The sequence below is a fragment of the Leptinotarsa decemlineata genome, unplaced genomic scaffold, assembly GCF_025532065.1.
Source record: "Leptinotarsa decemlineata unplaced genomic scaffold, Ldec_3_MD MMD2_tig00000882_RagTag_RagTag, whole genome shotgun sequence".
NCBI lineage: Eukaryota > Metazoa > Arthropoda > Insecta > Coleoptera > Chrysomelidae > Leptinotarsa > Leptinotarsa decemlineata.
In genome coordinates, this window is record NW_027412556.1 from 15,377,759 (window position 1) to 15,404,515 (window position 26,757).

The window sequence follows — 26,757 nt, forward strand, 5'->3', positions numbered from 1 at the left end:
ATTGAAATTGTTCTGAATTCGTATAAATTTCTTGAGGTTCACTGGCGGTAGATTCGGATACATTTCATTGAACTTTCTACATGTTCTGTTGATAATTTTGTCACACTGTCCAAAAATAATAAACAAATTCATAAGAACTTCGTTTGAATAGTTTTGTTCCATCGTTTTGAAGGTATTTGCAACTTCTGAAGTGACGAAAATGTCGATATTATTATGAGAATGTCACAACGCTACTGTCAAATAGTAATCATGGCCTGCTTACCAAATACCGAATGGAAATACCATTCTGAAGGGACATTTTCACAAATAAATGTTCATAAGTCCGAAACTTGACTAGTTAGGTATAGGTATGATATACATAAAAAGAAAGCAAATTTCAGCAGCTTTCCGAATTTTCAATAATATACAGGGTGTTCCATTTAATATAATCAAATTTCAACAACTTTTTCAAGCAAACGAAAAAACTGTATTTTTTTACCACCCTGTATTGAAGTAACGGAGATTAGGCTGACGTGTGGGAAGTGTCTAAGTATCACCTAACTCCAAACCAAATTTCGATATCATAGTACAAATTATTTATCCCAAGTACTTATCTACGCCAACAATAATGCATGGAAAGCAATACGAAAAAAGGGTCCTTGCATTGGAAATAGAAGTAAAGCAAAAAATACTAAAATGTGGTCTTTACGTCGATAAAGATCAACAATTTCTTGGTGCTTCACCAGATGGAGTCTTGCAAGACGGTACTGCTATTATAGAGGTGAAATGTCCATATTCGGCGAAATCGATTACTCCTCAAGAAGGAATCGAAAATGGAAAGATAACGTTTTGTAGAAAAAAACTGGAACTGTCAATACGAGTCACAAATGTTATTATCAAATACAAGGCCAGTTGCATGTTACTGGATATAAAAAGTGTATTTTCGAAGTTTGGACTTTCAAGAGAATTAAAATTAAGGAAATTGAAAGGGACGAAAATTTTTGGAAAAGCAAAATGCAGGAACACCCTACATTTTGTTTTATGAGAGAGAGGACATTGACAGTTCAAGATCTTCAGATGATGTGGTGCTGCAGATTTTACTGGAGTTTCCTGCAGCTGAAAAAGCAAATGCGCCACTGGAATCAATGAAGCCGCCTCGGAGCTCCAATTAATTTTTATTGTTGTTTTCATTTTTATCTTCGAAGATACAGTTCAATAATTCCTTAATTGATTGTTTTAACAGCAAATAAATTTATTCGATTATATAACTTATTTATTGATACTTTTTTAAACACCCCAAGTTGTGACAAAGAGAAATATTTTGCATTTTTGTTTCTTTGCGTATTTGCACGTAGTTCACTTTGGGTTTCAAGTAATACACACACTTTTATTAGGAAGAAATAGACAATGAATATGTTTTCCGCCAACCTCTATCGAAAGTATACATTTCCTGACCTCACTGTGGGAAGTAAAGCCGTACTTTTTTTCCCTAAAGTAAAAGTGACGCATGGTACGACATCTTTGAAATAACTTATTGACATTGACAACCTAAACTATTTATATTCTATAAGTATAAATTTTAACATTCATTTATAGAACACCCAGTATTTTGCAAAATAATACAAATCAGTGGGAGGCGAAGTATTTTCAAAAAGTAAATACCTATATTTAGAAAATAGTCAGATATCACTAGACCTACAGCAATACGAATTGTCAATAATTTCGCAATCTCTCGATAGCGCAGCAGTTTGCTGCAAGTCAAGTGAGTATTGAGTATATAGTTTAAAATAAAAAACTTACAGAATAACCTAGATCAAATAACAAATTATTATTTTCCTTTTTTAGTGTGTTCGTATAAAAGCTTTTGTTGGAAAATGTTTTTTATTTTTTTTATTTCAACTTTTTATTTCTCTTGTTATTGACAACTACAAATAACATTTTTTTCCGTTTATTTCGCCTCCATCTTCATTTTTTTTGAAAACCCCCAGATTCCAATTTTGAATAAATCGGACGATAATCACAAAACTCGTCCACCATTCTGGAGCCATCACGTTGAATTTCCCAATTTTGATATGAGAATCATAATCTCCGACCCCAAAAACCACTGGATACCAAATTTGATTCGAATCGGACTATAAAAACAAAACTCGTTCGCCATATGAAGTCTCTCTTTTGTTTTTTCTGTTAATAAAAATTTCATAATGCATTGTCACTGGGATTATGTATACCTGCAAAATTTCAAATCAATCGGATGATTAGAACTGGGTCAAATTCAACTTGCAGTATTTCTGCAAGTGAACCTAATCCTACAAGCTTATAAATAAAAGCTTGTCTAAATATACATTATGCGCTCTAACCCGTAATTTTGACCACTTCCTGTGAAATATTCAGTACTGAATATTTATCCAGTAATTTTGGAATATCCCATTTACATTTTATTGAAGAAATATTAAAATATGTATACGCGCGCCGCTGTTCTAGAGGCGTGGCTACTACCACAAACTTCCACTGATTATTCTATCGCGCCTGAATTCAGTCAACTAGCGATGATCTGATGTGAATAATTTGCCTAACTAGTAGCGTTTCTGTTAATTCAATTTTGCAAAATATGATCTTATAATTATTTTTTTTTGGAAACTAAGTGTCTTACTGTAAGCTACATAGGCATTGTAAGGTTCGGACGAAGACATATTTGAATTTTTGGTAAGCATTAGCCTGTGCAGAAGTTCAATAAAATTTCTTCAAACAAGACATTTCACACAATGATATTTGGAAAAGTATTTCATTTTCTCAAAAAATCTCGCCATCCAAACCTTCCATGCCCTTTTCTGAATATAATGGAATGAGCAGAAATCATTTAAACATATCTGTCACTACACATTTTGATAAAGCGTACGTGTCTGTAGGCATACCCGGTAAAACCGGGCCTCTCACTCTTAACTATTTCAAGGTATGTATGTATATGCCCATTCACTCCAAATTTGTATCTCGAAACAAGTATTCACTTACTTATCGGGCATCTCGTTATTTATTTGAACTTTCAATTTGTACTTCTCATCCGTATTTGTATCCAACTACCTCATTAACGATGAAACAGCAGAGCTGTTTACTCGTTACTCTCACCATCTGACCTTAAAGACCACCCACCATACAAACTAATCGACTTCGTTAAGAAGCTGGGTTTATTTGGTCGAGTATGAATAGGTGTAAGCCACAATAAACCCTTGCGGGTTGCGGTGGAGGGTCGAATAGACTCACTCACTTTGGAGCTAACCTAACCTATATCCGACAGATATTTATGCAAGTTGCCTGGCGGAGGTTGGTTTTGCAGATGTTTCTTGTTCATCCAGCAACAGGACTCCACTAAAATCGATCGAGTAGATCACCTACAGACTGGTTTCGGAGTATTACCTTTCATTAGTGTAGGAAAGATTCGTAAGTGCATGCAAGACCTACTGCGTACACACGTTGGAAGAGAAGAATTTTTAGAGAATTCCTTTCCAGATATTTATTTTCTTATGAGTATGTTTCTATCCTCGATACAATCATTAGACTTATTTGGTTCCCATCAAAAATATAATCTTCTTGTTGTCAGATGATGAATTGACCAGAATCTTTTTTGTGGAGGATTTTTGAATGTTTTTAACGAATACTCAATTTGTGAGAATACACCACTCTTCTACTGTGTACCGCGTAAAGGGCCTTCCAATAGAGACTTTCAAACTTTCACAATTGATAACGACTATTTTGTTGAAGCTACATCTTAGAAATCAGTTGTCATTTATTCAGTCCGTTTTGCCAAATCACCATGAATGGATAAAGCATTCAACAACACGAGCAAATGATGAAATTGTTTTATCAAAATGGGTGTTCTGTAGAGGCAACGTATCGCGCTTTGCCCATTTTACAATCGCCATAATCGTGCTACCGAGAGGACTATTCGCGATGTGGTGGATAAATTTGACTACACTAGTTCAGTAAACGATCTTCCAATACCTGTAGGTTGACGAAATGAAAGATCCGCCAGAAACATCGCCACTCTGTGAGACTGCCAGATAATCCTAGGCAGTCGATTTTGCGTCGCTCACAAAAACTCGATCTTTGGCAGACCACAACTTAGCAAATTTCGGGTCGAGACTGCACCAGTACAAAATTCAACCGACCCAGGAACTGAAGATAAACAACCATAGACAACGACGTGTGGTCACTGAATGTGTTCTGGAGCAATTGGCAACGGACTCTAATCTTCATCGAAAAAACATTTTCAGCGATGAAGATGTTTGTTCGATGAAGAGGTACGTAAAAAAACAAAATTGTCGAATTTGGGACGATATCGATCCATATGAGATCCAAGAGCGTCCCTTGCATCCCGAAGAAGTCACTGTTTGGTGTGGATTTTGGGCTGGCGGCGTCATCGGTTCATATTTCTTTGAGAACGACGTTGGCCAGGCCATTACTGTCAACGGCGATGATTACAATTTCTATCAGCCTTAATCGGAAGATCTAGACACCAACTCCATGTGGTTTCGATAGGACAGCGCTACATGCCACACAGCTCATGCCACACAGCTCATGCCACATTGCATATTCTGCACGGGCAATTTGAGGGCATAGTCATCTCACGTGGAGGTGATGTGAACTGGCCCACGATATCGTGCGATTCGACCCCGTTAGAATTTTTCTTATAGGGTTTTCTTGAGTCGCAGGTGTATGCGAATAAGCCACAAATCACGGCGGTCCTCAAAGCCAACATAACCCATGCCACTGGTCAATTTCAGAATAATTTATACGCCAGAGTGATGGAAAACTGGATGTTGGCGAACATTCGAACGATGTTATATTTAACACATAATGACACCAATAGGTCTTTCAAACGGATAAAAATGTGGATGATATGTAAACTTCGTTTAATTTTAGTTTAAAGATAGGAAACGCTTAATGAAAGACCCATTATACTGTTGAATTATTTCAGAAAATCCAGTGCACTAATGTATGCCACTGTTATCTGAAACATTTTTTGATAACTTTCCTTCTTCTGAGAGGAGCTAAATGTGAGACACACTCTATATAGGGTGTTTATCAAAAATGTGTTAAAAATTAGGGGCCTATTCCTTGGACTATATTAAGGATATTTTGTCCTTCAGAGATTTTTGATAGGGCACTTTGTTTCGAAGATACGAAGAATTTCGTTAATAACGATTTTGGTAATTTTAAAATTATCAACGTAGCCGGAATAAAAGTATAGCATAGTACACTACACCTACCGAGTAAGAAAAATCTAACAATTCCGTTGGTACCTATCAACAACATTCCGATTACTATAAACGGCTGCAGACATTCAAGTTAAATAGTGTGTCTCGTAAGTGATCATGGTATTTTGAGTTCGGGAGTCTATGAGGAGTAGATTGGAGTCTTGCATCCGAGCGGGGGGTAACCTTTTCAAAGGTTCCTGTAGATTAAAACACATTACATGTAATTTTTGGTAATAAATTACACAGGTCTATAAAAAAGTTGAATTTTTTTTCGATTTCGTTAACTGATCTTTATGTAGTTTTTTGCGCTGATTTAAAAAATGACATTTGTTTTTATCTATCACGTGAGGTTTGCATACAAAATAAGGATGAAATAATTGAAAAAGTACAAAAAAACTAGAAATTGTGGATTTATTTTTATTTAAATATGAAGTAAAAGCAAAGAAACAATGCTACCAAGCTAAATTAAGCATAATAGTGATACACAAGTATTTACGAAAAACTTCTTTTGGTACTTTTTCGGCTGTTTTCTTGTGAACTTTCCCTTTTTAACATCCAGCAGTAGTCTGCCATCATGTTAACATTCCACCGACCTTGGTATCTGCGTTCCATATTATCGAATAAGTAGTCCAGATGTGAGTGAAGGAAATGGACTTTGTTGCAGTCCAACATTTTATAGTTTTGTATCACTTGTAGCACATTCATTATTTCAATAATAGGTTGCAACAATTTCTATTTTTTCTTCAGTAGAATAAACCATGTTGGAACACAGTGAACCCGGATGACGGAATAATAATTCGTGAAGAAGTGACAGTGGCCAACTATCTACTCTTTGTTCTGCGACAACTAGATTAAACAAAAAATAGCAGCGCAGAAAAATCTAACAGCGTCGTCCATTTCGATACGTTTACTACTTATCGAATTATTTCTACAAATCTGGAAGACCTGCTACAGAGAATTGTTCGAGGATGCCGATTTCTGACTCCGGACATCTTCAATAATGTAAGGAACGCTTTCGAAAATAGACTGTATTATTGTTTGGAACTAGATGAAGGTGAGTGAAGGAAATGGACTTTGTTGCAGTCCAACATTTTATAGTTTTGTATCACTTCAGCAATCAAGTTTTGTAGTTTGGTTCTGTTTTGTTTCCAAGAGAGCCTGTTATAACAAGTTTAAATGAATTACAGGCAATTTTTTTTTTCATTTCCATTTTAGTGACAACGCCTTCACCTTTTGAGAGTTTTCTTATGTCAGGCCCAACGAAGATTCCTTTTTTAATTTAGCATCGGATAGACTAGGAAACTTTTCAGAAAGATACTTGAAACAATCTCCTTCTTTGTCTAATGCTTTCACAAACTGTTTTATTAGCCCCAATTTGATATGGAGTGGTGGAAGTGAGATTTTTTAGGAACCACTAAACTTTGTTTTTCACCCTTTTTAGCTCCAGGAATAAGACTATTTCTTATTGACCACAGCTGCTTGACATCGTGTTGTTTCTTGTCACGGCTATCCCATTAACATAGGAAACATGGAAACTTAGTGTAACCACTTTGTTGACCTTGTCACATTGAAATAACTTTCAAGCCTCCACAAATGGTCCACTTACGATCAGAGTTCATTAAGAACTTATTAAGAACAAATTCAAGATTTTCGTAGCACTCTTTCAGATGGACTCAGTGTCCAATAGGCCACAGAAGCATATTGGTTCCTATTGTGAAGAAGTACAGCTTTCAAACTCACTTTTAATGAATCGATGAAAAGTCTCCATTTCTCTGGTTCATACGTTATGTTGAACATTTCCATGACGCCGGAAATATTGTTGCAGAAAACTAGGTCACTCTCTTGTGTAAAAAAAGGGACAAATTACCTTTCTCTAAATCGGTACCATGAAAATGAAACACCGGAGGCTAACATATGTCTTTCTTTAAGTCTAGATCCTAAAATTTCTGCCGAGTCCCAGATCTCGTACTGAATCGTTCAAGTCTGATTGAAAGAAAAGTTCAGGGTCATTGGTACCTGAATCGCCAGCTGTCATCACTGTCGCTACTGCTACTATGTGTTTTTGCGTCAAAATCGTCTAAAATGTGGTTCAAGGTATCCGTAGGTGAAGAAGTAGTTAAGTTAGGTTCGTGAGGAACAGGGCGAACAGGTGAACGAATGTTGGTGGGGTATGAAATATCTTTTCTGTTTTTTAAATCGAAACCTTGCACTGAACAAGAACGAAAATAATAGCCATCACTGTGATTTTTAGGCTCTCTCCAAACCATTGGTACTCCAAACCGAAATGACTTTTTCTTACTTTGAAACTATTATTCTTCAACACACAACACCCACTATATGGGGAGCCCAAGATTTATCTTGATTCCCTAATTTAATACCAAAGTATGCAAAATACACATTATGAACAAAATTAAAAATATTCCTTTGTTGCTTCTAGATGGCATAAGACCCACACATATATGCCTTGTTGCAGTAGGAACTGGATTTTCCCAGTTTAGATTCGTTTTTTTTTTATTGAAATAAATAGATTAAAACCGTATTTTATCTTAGATATACACTCACATTGTGTAGTAACTTGTTCATCATAAAAGCTCTATAATTCAGGCTCAATTTACCGCTTATATAGGCTATAATCATCGAACCCACACCGAACCTAAAAACCCATTTAATTTCAGGTGAAATTTGTGACTTATCTATAGGTGATAGAATTTTTTTAGTATTTTTTTTCGTAATTGGTACACAAAATACTGTTAAAGTCGCTTGTTAAATATCCTAAAATTTTTTCATCGCAGACCTGTGTTATAATTGTTGAAATTTTTTTCGCTCTGTATCTTCGAAACAAAGCGCCCTATCAAAAATCATCGAGAGATAAAATATCCTCACAATAGTCCAAGAAATAGTCCCTTGAATGTTTGCCACATGTTTAATAAACACCCTGTATATAGACGGTTTTTCAGAATTGATGATCCGATGGTATAGATCCTCAAATGCTGTTGGGGTGTGAACGAACCTGTCATCAGGAAGATAATAGAGTTTTTAACATTTACGGTAGCAATACTTCTTAACATGCTCAAAAATGAACCCTGAGGTACTTCAACAATCATAATATGGTGGAGACCGAGTTGAATCTGACCTGCACTGATGAGGGATAAAACCCGCTTCCGAAACGGGTCTACATAAGATCACTCTATTGATTTCTGTGGGGTCCTTCTGCCAGACGAATAAGAAGCACCTTCAAAAGTGTTTTATATTTCCGATAGGTTATTTCCAGTAGATATATACTAGATACTACTGTCTAGTACAGTGAAAGTGATGAATGTTTGCAAAATCAAAATATGCATTTTCCTAATTACCTGAATAAGTTTGTACGAAATTGTATTGAGTTTTTTTTTTTGAAAAAAAAGGTTTTGGCTTTCTACTTCTCCATCTGATACAAAAAAAGGGATGAGAGAATCTTCCAAAGAAAGGAAGGAAGTAATCAATTTGAAAATAAGTAACTCTATACATGGATGTGTAGATCATGCAAAGAAGTAACTTTCAGACACAAACTGAAAGAAAGTCCTCCTGAAACAGCTACTTTCATATAAACATTGAATTACACGAAAGAAAAAAAATTCTTTCGAAACAAATACTTTTATATGAACATTGAATTATACAGAAGATACTTTTCTCTACTCAGTTTGTATTTCAAACATTCATTGTGGAATAAAATTCAGATATCATTCACACGAGTTCTACTTTGAATTAATGGTAATAAATTGCACTCACATGGAACACTGTCACCCTCACTGGTATACACTGATGTTTCGCCAAAACCTTTCTTTCCCAAAAATTAATCACTCCTAAAAATATAACCCCTTCAATTCAAATGTATTGAGTTGTTTTAAATGTTTAGTCAGTTTTTATTTTACTTAAAACTATAATATATCAGTGAATACTTATTCAATGATCGAAATGAGCGCCATTCGAATCCGTGCAATTTTACCAACATACCGCGAGTCGATAATTCTGTCAGCATAAAATTTGGGTGCACAGGATTCGATGGTTTTACCAGTGAGAAAGTTATTGAAGCGCCTGACAATGAGTGAGGTAGAACTTCTACGTTCAATTCGTCTATATTAAGGACGGTGATTTTTGAAACGTACGGATGAGCGTTGTCGTAAAGCAGGATTGGACCAGTGTGGCTGCTACTGAGGCTGACGAGGATTTGAGGACGAGGGACTAACTCTGATATGGAAATCATTCCCGAAACTGCGCCCCCCTGCGGTCAGCAACTCCCCTCCCTATTTTTTGAATGGCATTGGGGACCGAGTGATACATCATTTGGAAGGCTTTCTGTTCTATCACCTCTGTAATTTTTTTCGAAATTGATTATTTAGAAATTGAATGTTGAACGTTTTATTTAAGAAAAAACAGAAAATTCGCTATCGTTCATTTCAGTGAGAGAATCGAAAAAAATAATATCAATGAAAACAAAATCAACGGATAAATTGTTCAAACTGACCTCCACCTAGTTCCATACAATAATACAATCTACTCTCGAAACCGTTCCGGAGTCAACAATCAGCATTCCCGAAAAATTATCTGTCGCAACTCTTCTAGATCTGTAGGCTCAGTGGAGTACACTTTCGACTTCGAATATCCCCATAGAGAGAAGTCAATCGGTGTGATATCAGGTGATCTAGCTGGTCACTCCACTGGACCCCTTCTGCCGATCCAACGCATTGGAAAGCGTTCGTCCAAAAACTCTCTCACTCGAACATCAAAATGTAGGTGAGCACCATCCTGCTGGTATGTCATTTCATTTTCTTCTAAATTGTCATAATTTTCTAAAATTTGTATAATCATAGGATCTACACAGTCTGGTAATAGATTTAAGTATGTGTCTCCATTGAGATTACCTTCAATGAAGAATGGTCCAACAATATGATTACCAAAAATGCCGGCCCAAACATGCAATTTTTGTGGAGTTTGTAAATGTGTTTCCATCAGCAAATGAGGATATACAAAGCTCCAGTAATGACAATTATGTCTATTCACTTCGTCATTCAACATGAAAGAACTTTCGTCTGAATTTACCAATAACCCAAACCTATTGTATAATAGGTTTGGGTTATTGGTCAATGTCTCGCTGAACACCTCACAAAACTGAAGTCGACGATCAGGATCATCTTCGTTGAATTCCTGAACTACTTGTCTGATAAATTGTCGATAATATCCTTTTGTGCATGTCCCAAAACTGCAACTTCAACTCCGTCATTTCTGACAGGACGGGATACTTTATGTTTTCTGTTCTGAACAGAACTTGAAGTTCGAAACTTGTCCATTATGTGTTTAACGTTGTGGTCTAAATGATTCGTACTATGAATATTTGCAGCAGCTTTAGCACATTCATTATTTCAATAATAGGTTGCAACAATTTCTATTTTTTCTTCAGTAGAATAAACCATGTTGGAACACAGTGAACCCGGATGACGGAATAATAATTCGTGAAGAAGTGACAGTGGCCAACTATCTACTCTTTGTTCTGCGACAACTAGATTAAACAAAAAATAGCAGTGCAGAAAAAACTAACAGCGTCCTCCATTTCGATACGTTTACTACTTATCAAATTAATTCTACAAATCTAGAAGACCTGCTACAGAGAATTGTTCGGGAATTCCGATTCCTGACTCAGGACATCTTCAATAATGTAAGGAACGCTTTCGAAAATAGACTGTATTATTTGGAACTAGATGAAGGTTATTTTGAACACTTCATCCTTTGATTGTATTGCCTTGATATTACTATTGTTGATTTTCTCAATAAAATGAGTGACAGCGAATGTTTTGTTTTTTCATAAATAAAACGTTCAACATTTAATTTCTCGATAACGAATGAACCACTTTCGACAAAAATTACAGAAGTAATAGAGGAACAAGATAGGGGAGTAGTTGCTGACTTACGGTGGGTCAAGTTTTCGTTGGAACGCCCTCTATCGATCAGTATATACGACACAGTAGAATGAATATTTATTGAGATATTCAGTTACAAAAACACATCATATTGAAATGGACAAAACTTTTGAAATAACCTTTTTTGTTATTGAGCAGGAAAACACTTACCAACTTTTCCAAAAGATAGCTGGCAGGAAAAACAAACGGAATATACAACAAAAAGTAAATCATTGTCGTCCAGTCGACCCAAGCCATTGAAATTCCATAATATTCAGTAATCACATCGGCAATGATGGAAAACATCGTCCAATGGAAAGCGTTGGAAGCAGAATACATCACAAAAATAGCGAGAACCACCCATCTGGTACCGTACACTTTGATTTTTTTAACTTCAGGTAGTGACTTCACTTCGGGATTATCTCCGTTCATTTTTTATTTGAGTTCTTCACAAAAATGTCTGCAATGAAAAAAGACATTAAGAACCAGTGACTGGTTGTTACTTGGACAATTAGAAAATCATTATCTACAGTATTAATTATTAGTTATTACGTATTGATGAAGCGTACACGAATTCGAATACTGGGAATACAAACATGTTTGCATTATTTCGACACTACATATCACTAAGGGATCGTCCATGAATCATGTGATGTTTTTTAGCATTCATTAACCCCCCTACCCCTTGGTGATACAAGACTAACCCCCCTTCCACACCCGAAACTACGTGTATTTTTTAGTACCCCCAAAGAATATTAAAATGTTTAACCTTCTTATATGCTGCAGAAAGGTCTTTTACACAGACCACCTAGTTTAGACATTGTTTCAATGACAAACGTACGAGGTACAGTTCAAGTAAACGATATAGTAAACCTACCTTCCAGCAGTTCCACTTTGATAAAATCATTGGGGAGCTAACTAATTTTGTTATTCAATAATCATTTCTGAATATATAAGAATCATAATATACAGTGTCACCATTAAAGTGCGCACCATGTGGGAAACTTTTTTTTCGAAAAGTTTCAATGAAATTCAACTTCGACACTTGTTTGTGCTTCAAAATTAACTTACCCTTAAATGCATGATTTTTTATTTTCGATTAAAAAAAATATTTTTCATTATAAAATGATCAAAGAAACAAGGGAAAAATAACGAAGAAAATTCTATTTGCATATTTTTTTAATATTTTCAACATTTGTCGTTGTTGCAGAAATGCAACATTGTACACAAATTCATAAAAGTTTCTCAATGGTGAAATTGTCTGAAACAATTATTTTTTTTATTGAAACATGGATTGGCCAGTGTCCAACTTGATCAGTTCGTACATCTTTTGGAAGAATATGTTGTGCATTGCCTTTGTCCCGTTTAGCTTCAATATTTTCTTCCAGACTATGACTTGGTCTACCTCGTGTGGTGGTATTTTTAGATACAGCCATACACAAACAATTTGCCACTTAGCTTCTGAATTTCGACTGTGGTAATATTGCTTTCTGTTTTCCGTGTGAAGTCAAGACTCGCTTATATAGTAGCCATGCGTTTACCATACACAAATCAAGTAAATGATAGAATATTCGTAGGTACCATTTTCTACTTTTTAACTTGATCATGTAGCATCCTATGAAACTATCCATTAAATCCACTCCACCCATATGTCGATTGTATTCTTGAATGACATAAGGGCATTCTACATTCACATTTCCCCCTTTCTTCTTATCATATCGTTGAACACTTTTTATAGGATATACACCAGCATATATTGAGAGGAGTGTCACACATTTGTTATCTCTCCATATCAGGGATGACACTTCAGTATCCTCTATAGTGGCTACGTACTCATCGGAGGTGCCACGTTCTTTCTTTTTCAGGTCATTTTCTGTTGGTAATTTACAATCTGGAATTCGATTACGTCCGATTGTTCCAAGAGATAATATACCTCTTTTTGCAAGATAAAGCATTAGTTCTAATAACGTGTAATAATTGTCACAATACAATCTATAGTTTTTCATATTAGGTATGACCCGGGACAACCGAACAACAATATTAGCACCCCAATATCTGGTTCATTAGCAGGTCTATTTCCTAAATTTTCTTGACCTGAATATACTTCAAAACGATATGCAAATCCAGAAATACCAGCAAGTACGAATAATTTGAAACCCCTTTTGTGGGGTTTCATGGGCATATATTGCTTCATGTAATGCCTTACTTTTGTGGCACACATTTGTTCATCTACTGAAAGAGTAGGTTCTAGTGGAATGCTGATAAACTTCTCATTCAGATGATCAACTACTGAGCGAAGCTTATGTAATCTGTCATGTCCTGGAGTATTACGTGGGACATGTTTAGAGTTATCGTTGATATGTATAAAACGTCTGATCTTTTCGAATTTGTTCAGAGGCATTACATTTCTCACAAGATCATAGCCTATCTCACTGCTCCAATAAGATCTCACACTAGGCAAATGAACTATTGAAGTATAGAAGCAAATACCCATGAACTGCTTTATGTCTGTTACAGTAAACAGTTGTGAATTATTCGGATTTGTTTGAATAGCGAATAGATTGGTCTGTTCCAAAGTATTTTCTATTGTGGGGTTTCCAAAGCCATAACTGCAGGTGGGAGTTCAGTTTCCCCATGAAATGCCAATTGCAGATCGTTCAAATGAATATTTCGATGTCTCCAAACCACTTTTCGCTTTTGCAACCTTTTTTTTACCGACTCATCCACCGAATGCTGCAGGACAGATTGATTTTGATCTTCTGGTACAAATTCTTCCTTCATCTCATTGGAAGGCTCCTGGGATAATGCTTCTTTAATATCTTCGTTTTGATCTACAAGTGCATTTATTATGTCTGTCTCACTTGGTGCATAATCTGGGTCAGCAACACTATCTGTATCCGAAAAGTCCAAGCCATCCTCGCTGTCTGAGCAATTCTCCCAAATATCAGCCAATTCTTCGTCAGTAAGCGGTTTTCTCCAATCCATGCTTATTATGAAAGTTTTACCTCTCAATGCACAGTGTTGCAATTCTGCAACAACAATTCATAATCAATTATCACTATCAATATATTATATTTGACATTCCTCATGAAATTATATCAAAAGTACATACCTTATTGCACAAGAACACAATTTTTCTTATGAAGTTTTCTTCAAAAGCACTATTACACAACACAACAAAAAAATATTTTTTGAATGTTTCCTACACTAAATTAGTCAATTTCTACTAATTTTGGGGTGATAAAAACGAAAATACCAATGAAAAATTTTTATTAGCTCTGGTTTTTGAGATACACAGTACTTAATCTTAAAGAGTAGTTATACTATACGTGAAAAGTGAAAGTACATAAAACAATATTGTTATGTTTCTTTTAGAATATTTTAAGTACAAAATTAATAAAAAAAACCATTATTCTTAGTGTTTTGACAAATAAAAGAAGTTTGTACCACCAAATTTCAATTAAGTCCATCCGATTCATTGTAAGATCGGTGTCGTTTAGCTTGTCTTTTATAAAACACTTCTGGAGCATCCCTACACACAGACCAGCAGTAGTCTGCAAGCATTGCTTCATTCCAACGGCCCTGATATCTCTGTTCCATTAAGGCAATGTCTTGATGGAATCTTTCTCCATGTTCGTCACTCACAGCTCCACAGTTTTGTGGGAAGAAATTAAGATGAGAGTGAAGAAAATGAATTTTTAAGGACATGTTGCATCCAAGTTGGTGGTAAGCTTGAAGAAGCTCTTTAACCAATGCTGTGAAGTTACTCTTTTGTTACCTAAAAACTCATGTACAACCCCCTTAAAGGCTTCCCAGGCTCTTTTTTCATTTCCTGTTAAAATCATGTCAAAAGCAGGATCATTTACGATTTCACGGATTTGAGGCCCAATAAAGATGCCTTCCTTGACTTTAGCATCACTCAACCTGGGAAACTTTGCTCTCAAGTACTTAAAAGCTTGTCCTTCCTGGTCCATGGCCTTCACAAAGTTTTTCATTAGTCCCAACTTAATATGTAATGGGGGAAGGAGAACATCCTTAGGATCTACAAGAGGCTCGTAAACTACATTTTTCTCATTAGGGTTTAGGTCTCGTGTAGGCCAGTTCATTTTTTTATAGTGAGATTTTCTATCCCGACTGTCCCACAGACACAAAAAACAACAGTACTTGGTGAACCCTAATTGCATTCCTAGGAGTATAGCAATGACTTTCAGATCACCACAGATGAGATATTTTCACATCATGTTTTAGAAGATTCCACTGTTGTAGTCTTGACCCTAACAGCTCAGCCTTTTTCTTAGACAAGCGAAGATCTCTTATAAGGTCACTCAACTCTGCTTGACTAATTCTGTGCGGATCACTAGACCTATCGCTTACCTCAAAATCAGGGTCATAGGATGTAGAAGGATGGGTTGCTCCTTCTAAACAGTCTTCATCACCTTCCTCTAAAATTTCATAGTTTTGGGGTGGAGAAGGGACTGGCAAATTGTCTGAGTGTGGTACAAGCCGAAGAGCAGATGGGAGATTAGGGTATTTAACCGTTCCTCTTTTCTTCATAGATAAACCTTGCTTAATGGGAGGAGTTAAGCAGAAATAACAGTCGTCTGTATGATTGGTAGGCTCACGCCAAACCATAGGTACTGCAAAAGCCATTGCCTGCTTTTTATTTTTCAGCCACTCTCGCAATATGACGGAACAAAAATTACAACATATATGAGGAGCCCATGATTTATCTTGGTCCCCAACTTTCACACCAAAATAATGTTCATAGGCTGTCTTAACGATAGGCGTCATTTTACGTTTATCCGATTCTTCATATTATTTTCTGGGGAAAAATATTGATGGTTGAACCTTCCCAAATAATAATAATAATACATTTATTGTGCATAAAAATACATTTTAGACACAAAGGGGATCGGGTTAGCCGGCGGCTGTCTTCCACCCTTCCCATAACTGACATGTGTAATACAATATGAGATATTATAAACTAAAATAAAATACAAATACAACACAGATATCCCTCATATAGAGGGATATAACTACATACACATTTCAAAGTGGAGATTTTTCTTTTTTTATTACAATGAAGATTATGATGTAACAGAGTATCAATACATAAACAGACAATATACATATCATATTCAGATAGAGAAGATGTTTCACAATATAATAGAAAATATAATAATATAATATAATAGGAATAATAAAAACATAAATAAATAAATAAATAAATATATCAAATCTAAGTATTCATCAATTTTAATTTTAATTCTCTTTTGAAGAGGTTAAACGAATTATTAAGTAATGACAGAATATTGTTCAGGTTATAAGGAGCAAAACATGAGAAACAATCTTCAAATTTTGTAGTTAGGTGCAGAGGAACACAGAAGGAATCGGTTCTTACATTTACTGTATGAATGTCAGACCGTCTGTTTAATGAACGAAACAAGTAAAAAGGAGTTTTGGTTTTCAACAAATTATACAAGAATAAACAAGTGAAATATTTTACCATAGCTTTAACGTTCAACTCTTTCATATTCATTATGTAAGGCGTAACATGTTCTCTATACGGTATGCAACAAACGAATCGCATGCAAGTATTCTGTAAACGTTGCAATTTCATTTTATTATATTCTGGTAAGAAGTTGTAATACACCATGCAACAATAATCAGTATGAGGGTAAATTAGTGATTTGACCAATTTGAGTTTCGTGTCAGAGGAAAGTTGAAATTTAAATTTGTACAAGTTTTTTAGCTTGAAAAACGAAGTTCTACATATACTTCTCACATGGTCATCGAAAGTCAAAGTGTTATCTACAATGACACCTAAGTTTCTTGCAGAATCCACCCAATTTATTTCAGAGTTATCTAAGGCAAGCGTATGGTTTCTTTGTACATAGTGATTTGTGCTTGAGATCCTAAGCATAGGGCGACTGTTTTAGTGGGATTAATTTTCAACCTATGATTATTTGAGTAGATTGAAGTATTTTGAAGATCCTCATTTATGAATGTAATGCCATTTTCTATATCGTCGGGTTTAAAAGATAAATATAACTGAAAGTCATCTGCATATAGATGAACATGACAATTAGTTATAAAAGAAGGATAATCGAAAATAAAAATCGAGAACATAAGAGGGCCAAGAATACTCCCCTGAGGAACACCCGAACAGGTTTCCCTAAAAGAGGAGCATAACATATTTTGATCCAAGTTTCACTCTCTGAGCTCGACCAGTGAGGTAACTAGACATCCAATTCAGTGTTGAATTGTCAAAGCCGATATACTTGAGTTTGGTAAATAATAAGTTGTGATTAACCAAATCGAAGGCTTTGCTTTGATCGAGTGAAACCAAGAGTGAGATATATGATTTATCCCTGGCTTTCCCAATGTGGCGAACTTTTTTTTGGAATGGGTATGACATTTGCCATTTTCCATATGTCGGGAAACACACCCTGATTGAGAGATTCGTTGAAGATATATTTGATTTCATTGACACAAAAAGGAATAACAAGAGAAATCATCCTAATATTTATGTTATCTATTCCTAAGGCATTGGATTTGACATCTCTAACAGCAATAAGGATGTCTTCGCATGTTATTTCAGCAAAAGAGAACTTGAATTCGTGATTCAATTTATTACTGTTATAGAAAGCGAAAGTATCATTGTTTATTGAAGTGCTACCTGAAACATTCAGGAAATAATCGTTGATTTCTTCTGGATTTTGTAGCTCCTCAGGTAAATAAGTATTTTGCTGGCCAGACTTTGTAGTAATACCCCAATTAGAAAATGTTTTCCATATCATTCTATTGTTATTTTTGTTTTTATTTAGAACGTACTGTATGTACGCTTTTTTCTCTCTTTTCAACGCATCATTGATGTAATTACGTAAATCGACATAATATTTCCTATTAGCAGGTGTTCTATTTTTCAAATATTTGGCATGGGCCCTATCTCTAATGTGCATCATTAGTTTGAGGTTGTATGTTATATAAGGAAGACTTCTATATTTTTTATTACTTGAGCAAACGGGGGCATGCTTATCAAATAAAAATAGTTTACAGTCATTACAAATATTGAACACGATAATAGTAAGATTAAACTGGTTCCATTGAAAAACTCATTTAATTATCAACCGCAACCAATGTCCTTGGGAAGAACAAAATTAACAAAATGTTACCAAATTCACAATTGAGTGTTAATTGAAAAAGAAGAAGCATTGTTTCGATACATTTATTAGTTTTTTCACCGAAATCAAAAGGAAACACAAGGTACTTGCTAATCGGATCATAATCAGAGTGGCCTCACTGGAAAATAAGATCATTTCTCAAGACAGGTATGTTGAAAAATAAGTTATTTTGTGTGTATGCTGAATATTACTTTTACCTTACTATCCGTCAAACTAGAGAAAATATTTATGTGGCGGCCTCAGAAGGTTTGCAAAAGATTCATATCATTTCAATATCGAAATGAATTTCTACAGTAACGATGACATTAGAGAATTTTTCCTGTCTTTTTTGGTGTAGGCAGTACATTGGAACATTTTTTGTATTCGAATATCCGAGTGGTGTACTGTATTATAATTGGGATGTGAGTGGTGTTTTTCGCAGAAAATCATGCATCGAATTTCTTTCGTCAACCAGAACCAGGCAAAAACGACTTTCGTCGACTTCATCGAATCCCGAAGTACACAATTTTTATGCTGGTGAAATCAATCAGTTCACTTTTTCCAATTGTGTTGCAATGGCAAAAGTGCACTGATTCAAATGACCCTCATTTCAATTAAATTGAAAGTTCAGTGTAGAATACCGGTCAAACTGAGGAAACTACAGTTGTGGTGAAGCGCGTATTGTCCCAACTTAATATGTAATGGGGGAAGGAGAACATCCTTAGGATCTACAAGAGGCTCGTAAACTACATTTTTCTCATTAGGGTTTAGGTCTCGTGTAGGCCAGTTCATTTTTTTATAGTGAGATTTTCTATCCCGACTGTCCCACAGACACAAAAAACAACAGTACTTGGTGAACCCTAATTGCATTCCTAGGAGTATAGCAATGACTTTCAGATCACCACAGATGAGATATTTTCACATCATGTTTTAGAAGATTCCACTGTTGTAGTCTTGACCCTAACAGCTCAGCCTTTTTCTTAGACAAGCGAAGATCTCTTATAAGGTCACTCAACTCTGCTTGACTAATTCTGTGCGGATCACTAGACCTATCGCTTACCTCAAAATCAGGGTCATAGGATGTAGAAGGATGGGTTGCTCCTTCTAAACAGTCTTCATCACCTTCCTCTAAAATTTCATAGTTTTGGGGTGGAGAAGGGACTGGCAAATTGTCTGAGTGTGGTACAAGCCGAAGAGCAGATGGGAGATTAGGGTATTTAACCGTTCCTCTTTTCTTCATAGATAAACCTTGCTTAATGGGAGGAGTTAAGCAGAAATAACAGTCGTCTGTATGATTGGTAGGCTCACGCCAAACCATAGGTACTGCAAAAGCCATTGCCTGGTTTTTATTTTTCAGCCACTCTCGCAATATGACGGAACAAAAATTACAACATATATGAGGAGCCCATGATTTATCTTGGTCCCCAACTTTCACACCAAAATAATGTTCATAGGCTGTCTTAACGATAGGTGTCATTTTACGTTTATGAGCCTTAAATGTTATTTCACCACATATATAGCAAAAGCTATCGACAGAATTCACACACTTTCGAGGCATTTCAGATCAGCACTTAAATTAATTTAAAAATCAACTTCACACGATAATTTCAATAGCAACCACGTGCGTACAATTGACAAACTCACATAGGTTATGTTTACTACTTAAGAACAGCTGATGAGAGGGGTGTTATGTAAACAAACATGTGTACCAACTGTTGGTGATGAAATATTTCATTTGTTGAAAACTCAATATACATATATATATATATATAATATAATGATACAAGAAAACAAGAGCTAATATATAATTTTTATGGTCACTTTCGGTTTTAACACGTGGAAATACATTAAAATCATCTAATTTCAACCCCGAAACAAAAACTTTGTTGTGTTGTGTTATTATTCTTCCCTTTACTGCACCTATACTGTAACCGTCAAATGTCAACTGGTAACTGAAGTATAAATTCTAAAATCCTAAATACTTTCCCTTTTATAATCGAAATATCCGACGGTATACTTCGAATTGGATCGTTGTAGATACGCAACGCTGTGTTAAGGCATCGTATAATAGCCAGTAACAATTTAAAAGCCTATGAAATCGGTTGTTGTAATATTGCAACAATATGCATTTAATGATGCGACCAACTGCGACCCACTGACATTCAGTGTTCGTCGAATTCATTTTTTTTTATTAAAAAAGTGCATTTCTAGATCGAATTTAACAAAAAGTTACTTGAAAAAGTTGTGTCTACGGCAATTTTTTATCCATATGCCAAATTTTATGCAACTAGGATAAAGTTAACGTTTTGCTTATTTTTGACAGATTTCCCCTTTATTTTAAAAAACAGGTTCGGTTAATTGTCATCAATTCATGTATACATAACAAACTCATCATGAAAGTTCAACTTTTCTGATACATTTTTACTTATACGGACATTTTTAGAGAGAAATTAAAAATTTGCTACAAAAATTTTAATTGGTGCAAAGTTTCAATCACTTGGCTATTTTCTTAAACTGAGGCAACTGAAAAAAATGCAAATAATTTCGATAGAACTATTATTATTATAAATTTCAAACAACAATAATATTATAGAAAATACAAATGGATACAAAAAATTACTCATTGATCTAAATGAGGTTGTCAAACACTTATAGCCTACATTTCAGTATGTCATATTCAACGTGATTAAGCATCCTTACCGCCCTAGTTAGTGTTTATAAATAATCTGTGAATACTGTATATTGAGATTTTAATGTAATTTCAACTCTAGTAATTTCATTGATACTTATTGCAGTTTTTGAGTTGTGTCTGCTTTTTTCAAAATTGAAGGTACTGACGATTAAGAAAATAGCCAAGTGATTGAAAAAGTGATTGAAATTTTTATAGCACATTTTTAATTTCTCTCTAAAAATGTCCGTATAGGTAAAAATGTATTAGAAAAGTTAAACTCCATGATGAGTTTGTTATGTATACATGAATTGATGACAATTACCCGCTAATGTTTATTAGCTTTATCGAAGGCTGTAATATAAAAAGGACATAATATATATATATATATATATATATATATATATATATATATATATATATATATATATATATGGTAAAATGGATTAACAGGGTCTCTCAGTCAAAAAATCAAAAATCAAACTCTGCTTTACTTTGCCAAGCTTTCGCTTCTAATGGGAAGCTTCTTGTATAATTGTAACTTGAATTATATTGGAACAACATCTAGAATTCTTAATGATAGAATAACTTCACATAAAAGTGATATAAAGCTCAATACAAAATCACAACACTCTATAGAAACAGGTCATAAACCAAATTTCTCTAATATCAAAGTTTTACATACAGAAAAAAATATTTCCAAACGCCTTTTTCTTGAAATGGTGGAAATTAATAAGTCTTCTGATTGTATGAATAAGAAAACTGACATTGATAATCTCAGCAGTATATATAGTAATTTACTAGAACTACATCAAAAACATAATAATAATGAAAGATGTATCAATCAATAACTCTTTCATTACAGTAAAAAATTATCAAATCATCATACCCATTGAAAAATGACATTTATGTGAAGGTATGACATTTGTCAAACCCACAAAAAAAATCGTATACATGTTAACTTTTATGTCAATTCTATCTTCAATTTATTGTTTTTCACTCATTTTTACTGTAAGTATGATTTGTAATATTATTCAAAGGCGAAAATATTCAAAAATCATTAAATTATAGGCCCTGAAGAAGCTTCCCATTAGAAGCGAAAGCTTGGCAAAGTAAAGCAGAGTTTGATTTTTGATTTTTTGACTGAGAGACCCTGTTAATCCATTTTACCATACATTTCTCCAGTCGCTAACATTATATATATATATATATATATATATATATATATATATATATATATTCATATATATATATATATATATATATATATATATATATATATATATATATATATATATATATATATATATAATATCGAGAAAGGTTAATGCAGTCAAGCTGCTGGAAAATAATTCCATGAAAATCAAAAGATGAATAGATTAGTACTTTTTGATCATTCCCATATTGATTTCAATTTAAGAGCCACCGGTATACAGCTGTTTCAGCCTATTGGGCATCGTCAGTACCGGTCAGGCGGTCCTCGATTGAAGACAAAATGAGAAAAAACCAAGAAAGTACTTGATAAAAATAGCTGCGTAAACGCAAGCGAAACATAAGTGGAACCGCCTATATATATATATATATATATATATATATATATATATATATATATATATATATATATATATATATATATATATATATATATATATATATGGATTAACTATAAATCGATTTAATTCGTGAGGTTGCAGTCAATAGCTGGGCTGTTACAAAGAAAACTCTTTGTTATATGTCAAGCTTTCGGTATATTTCACACCTTCGTCAGGACAACTACAATAATAAGATTATATATCTTGTAAAAAATATATAAATATGGAGAACTTACTAACGTGAGAATAAAATATAAAATGGTTCAATGCACAAGAATTAACATTTCGTTCTGCATTAACAGAACATGTTAATTCGGAGGATCATAAAATGAATTTTGAAAATCCAAATATTTTAGATAGAGAAACCAATACAACGAAAAGAATATTTTTGGAAATGATACATATTAATAACGAAGAACATTCAATGAATAAACGAACTGATATTGATAGTCTCAGCAAAATTTACACGTACCTACTGAAATATGATAAAGAAAATAAAAAATCTAGTAATTCGAGTATCATTCAGAATTTTCCCACTTGACATTGTCAGACAAAATTTTTATTAACTGTCATTTATTAATGTTTTTCTATCTGTTTTTGAACCATTTTATATTTTAGTCTCACGTTAGTAAGTTCTCCATATTTATATATTTTTTACAAGATATATAATCTTATTATTGTAGTTGTCCTGACGAAGGTGTGAAATATACCGAAAGCTTGACATATAACAAAGAGTTTTCTTTGTAACAGCCCAGCTATTGACTGCAACCTCACGAATTAAATCGATTTATAGTTAATCCATATATATATATATATATATATATATATATATATATATATATATATATATATATATATATATTATGTCCTTTTTATATTACAGCCTTCGATAAAGCTAATAAACATTAGCGGGTAATTGTCATCAATTCATGTATACATAACAAACTCATCATGGAGTTTAACTTTTCTAATACATTTTTACCTATACGGACATTTTTAGAGAGAAATTAAAAATGTGCTATAAAAATTTCAATCACTTTTTCAATCACTTGGCTATTTTCTTAATCGTCAGTACCTTCAATTTTGAAAAAAGCAGACACAACTCAAAAACTGCAATAAGTATCAATGAAATTACTAGAGTTGAAATTACATTAAAATCTCAATATACAGTATTCACAGATTATTTATAAACACTAACTAGGGCGGTAAGGATGCTTAATCACGTTGAATATGACATACTGAAATGTAGGCTATAAGTGTTTGACAACCTCATTTAGATCAATGAGTAATTTTTTGAATCCATTTGTATTTTCTATAATATTATTGTTGTTTAAAATTTATAATAATAATAGTTCTATCGAAATTATTTGCATTTTTTTCAGTTGCCTCAGTTTAAGAAAATAGCCAAGTGATTGAAACTTTGCACCAATTAAAATTTTTGTAGCAAATTTTTAATTTCTCTCTAAAAATGTCCGTATAAGTAAAAATGTATCAGAAATGTTGAACTTTCATGATGAGTTTGTTATGTATACATGAATTGATGACAATTAACCGAACCTGTTTTTTAAAATAAAGGGGAAATCTGTCAAAAATAAGCAAAACGTTAACTTTATCCTAGTTGCATAAAATTTGGCATATGGATAAAAAATTGCCGTAGACACAACTTTTTCAAGTAACTTTTTGTTGAATTCGATCTAGAAATGCACTTTTTTAATAAAAAAAAATGAATTCGACGAACACTGAATGTCAGTGGGTCGCAGTTGGTCGCATCATTAAATGCATATTGTTGCAATATTACAACAACCGATTTCATAGGCTTTTAAATTGTTACTGGCTATTATACGATGCCTTAACACAGCGTTGCGTATCTACAACGATCCAATTCGAAGTATACCGTCGGATATTTCGATTATAAAAGGGAATGTATTTAGGATTTTAGAATTTATACTTCAGTTACCAGTTGACATTTGACGGTTACAGTATAGGTGCAGTAAAGGGAAGAATAATAACACAACACAACAAAGTTTTTGTTTCGGGGTTGAAATTAGATGATTTTAATGTATTTCCACGTGTTAAAACCGAAAGTGACCATAAAAATTATATATTAGCTCTTGTTTTCTTGTATCATTATATTATATATATATATATATGTATATTGAGTTTTCAACAAATGAAATATTTCATCACCAACAGTTGGTACACATGTTTGTTTACATAACACCCCTCTCATCAGCTGTTCTTAAGTAGTAAACATAACCTATGTGAGTTTGTCAATTGTACGCACGTGGTTGCTATTGAAATTATCGTGTGAAGTTGATTTTTAAATTAATTTAAGTGCTGATCTGAAATGCCTCGAAAGTGTGTGAATTCTGTCGATAGCTTTTGCTATATATGTGGTGAAATAACATTTAAGGCTCATAAACGTAAAATGACACCTATCGTTAAGACAGCCTATGAACATTATTTTGGTGTGAAAGTTGGGGACCAAGATAAATCATGGGCTCCTCATATATGTTGTAATTTTTGTTCCGTCATATTGCGAGAGTGGCTGAAAAATAAAAACCAGGCAATGGCTTTTGCAGTACCTATGGTTTGGCGTGAGCCTACCAATCATACAGACGACTGTTATTTCTGCTTAACTCCTCCCATTAAGCAAGGTTTATCTATGAAGAAAAGAGGAACGGTTTGATGCGGACTTTATCGGTGACAGTATATATATATATATATATATATATATATATATATATATATATATATATATATATATATATATATATAGGACTATATATATATATAATATATATATATATATATATATATATATATATATATATATATATATATATATATATATATATATATATATATATATATATAATAAAGACTTTATTTCCAATACGCGCTTCACCACAACTGTAGTTTCCTCAGTTTGACCGGTATTCTACACTGAACTTTCAATTTAATTGAAATGAGGGTCATTTGAATCAGTGCACTTTTGCCATTGCAACACAATTGGAAAAAGTGAACTGATTGATTTCACCAGCATAAAAATTGTGTACTTCGGGATTCGATGAAGTCGACGAAAGTCGTTTTTGCCTGGTTCTGGTTGACGAAAGAAATTCGATGCATGATTTTCTGCGAAAAACACCACTCACATCCCAATTATAATACAGTACACCACTCGGATATTCGAATACAAAAAATGTTCCAATGTACTGCCTACACCAAAAAAGACAGGAAAAATTCTCTAATGTCATCGTTACTGTAGAAATTCATTTCGATATTGAAATGATATGAATCTTTTGCAAACCTTCTGAGGCCGCCACATAAATATTTTCTCTAGTTTGACGGATAGTAAGGTAAAAGTAATATTCAGCATACACACAAAATAACTTATTTTTCAACATACCTGTCTTGAGAAATGATCTTATTTTCCAGTGAGGCCACTCTGATTATGATCCGATTAGCAAGTACCTTGTGTTTCCTTTTGATTTCGGTGAAAAAACTAATAAATGTATCGAAACAATGCTTCTTCTTTTTCAATTAACACTCAATTGTGAATTTGGTAACATTTTGTTAATTTTGTTCTTCCCAAGGACATTGGTTGCGGTTGATAATTAAATGAGTTTTTCAATGGAACCAGTTTAATCTTACTATTATCGTGTTCAATATTTGTAATGACTGTAAACTATTTTTATTTGATAAGCATGCCCCCGTTTGCTCAAGTAATAAAAAATATAGAAGTCTTCCTTATATAACATACAACCTCAAACTAATGATGCACATTAGAGATAGGGCCCATGCCAAATATTTGAAAAATAGAACACCTGCTAATAGGAAATATTATGTCGATTTACGTAATTACATCAATGATGCGTTGAAAAGAGAGAAAAAAGCGTACATACAGTACGTTCTAAATAAAAACAAAAATAACAATAGAATGATATGGAAAACATTTTCTAATTGGGGTATTACTACAAAGTCTGGCCAGCAAAATACTTATTTACCTGAGGAGCTACAAAATCCAGAAGAAATCAACGATTATTTCCTGAATGTTTCAGGTAGCACTTCAATAAACAATGATACTTTCGCTTTCTATAACAGTAATAAATTGAATCACGAATTCAAGTTCTCTTTTGCTGAAATAACATGCGAAGACATCCTTAATGC

General features: G+C 33.8%; 1 protein-coding gene across 1 annotated transcript in view; it reads right to left on the minus strand.

Moving 5' to 3' along the window:
• LOC111512354 (choline/ethanolamine transporter flvcr2a-like) overlaps positions 1-26,176 on the minus strand; it is a 59,871-nt gene extending 33,695 nt beyond the window's left edge. The window contains exons 1-2 of the mRNA XM_074175091.1: positions 25,997-26,176; positions 11,336-11,624 (exon numbers count right to left, since the gene is read on the minus strand). Coding sequence (XP_074031192.1) covers positions 11,336-11,596 — 261 coding nt within the window. The 5' untranslated portion in view covers positions 11,597-11,624; positions 25,997-26,176. The remainder of the gene's footprint in view (positions 1-11,335; positions 11,625-25,996) is intronic.
• Between the last annotated feature and the right edge of the window lie 581 nt (positions 26,177-26,757).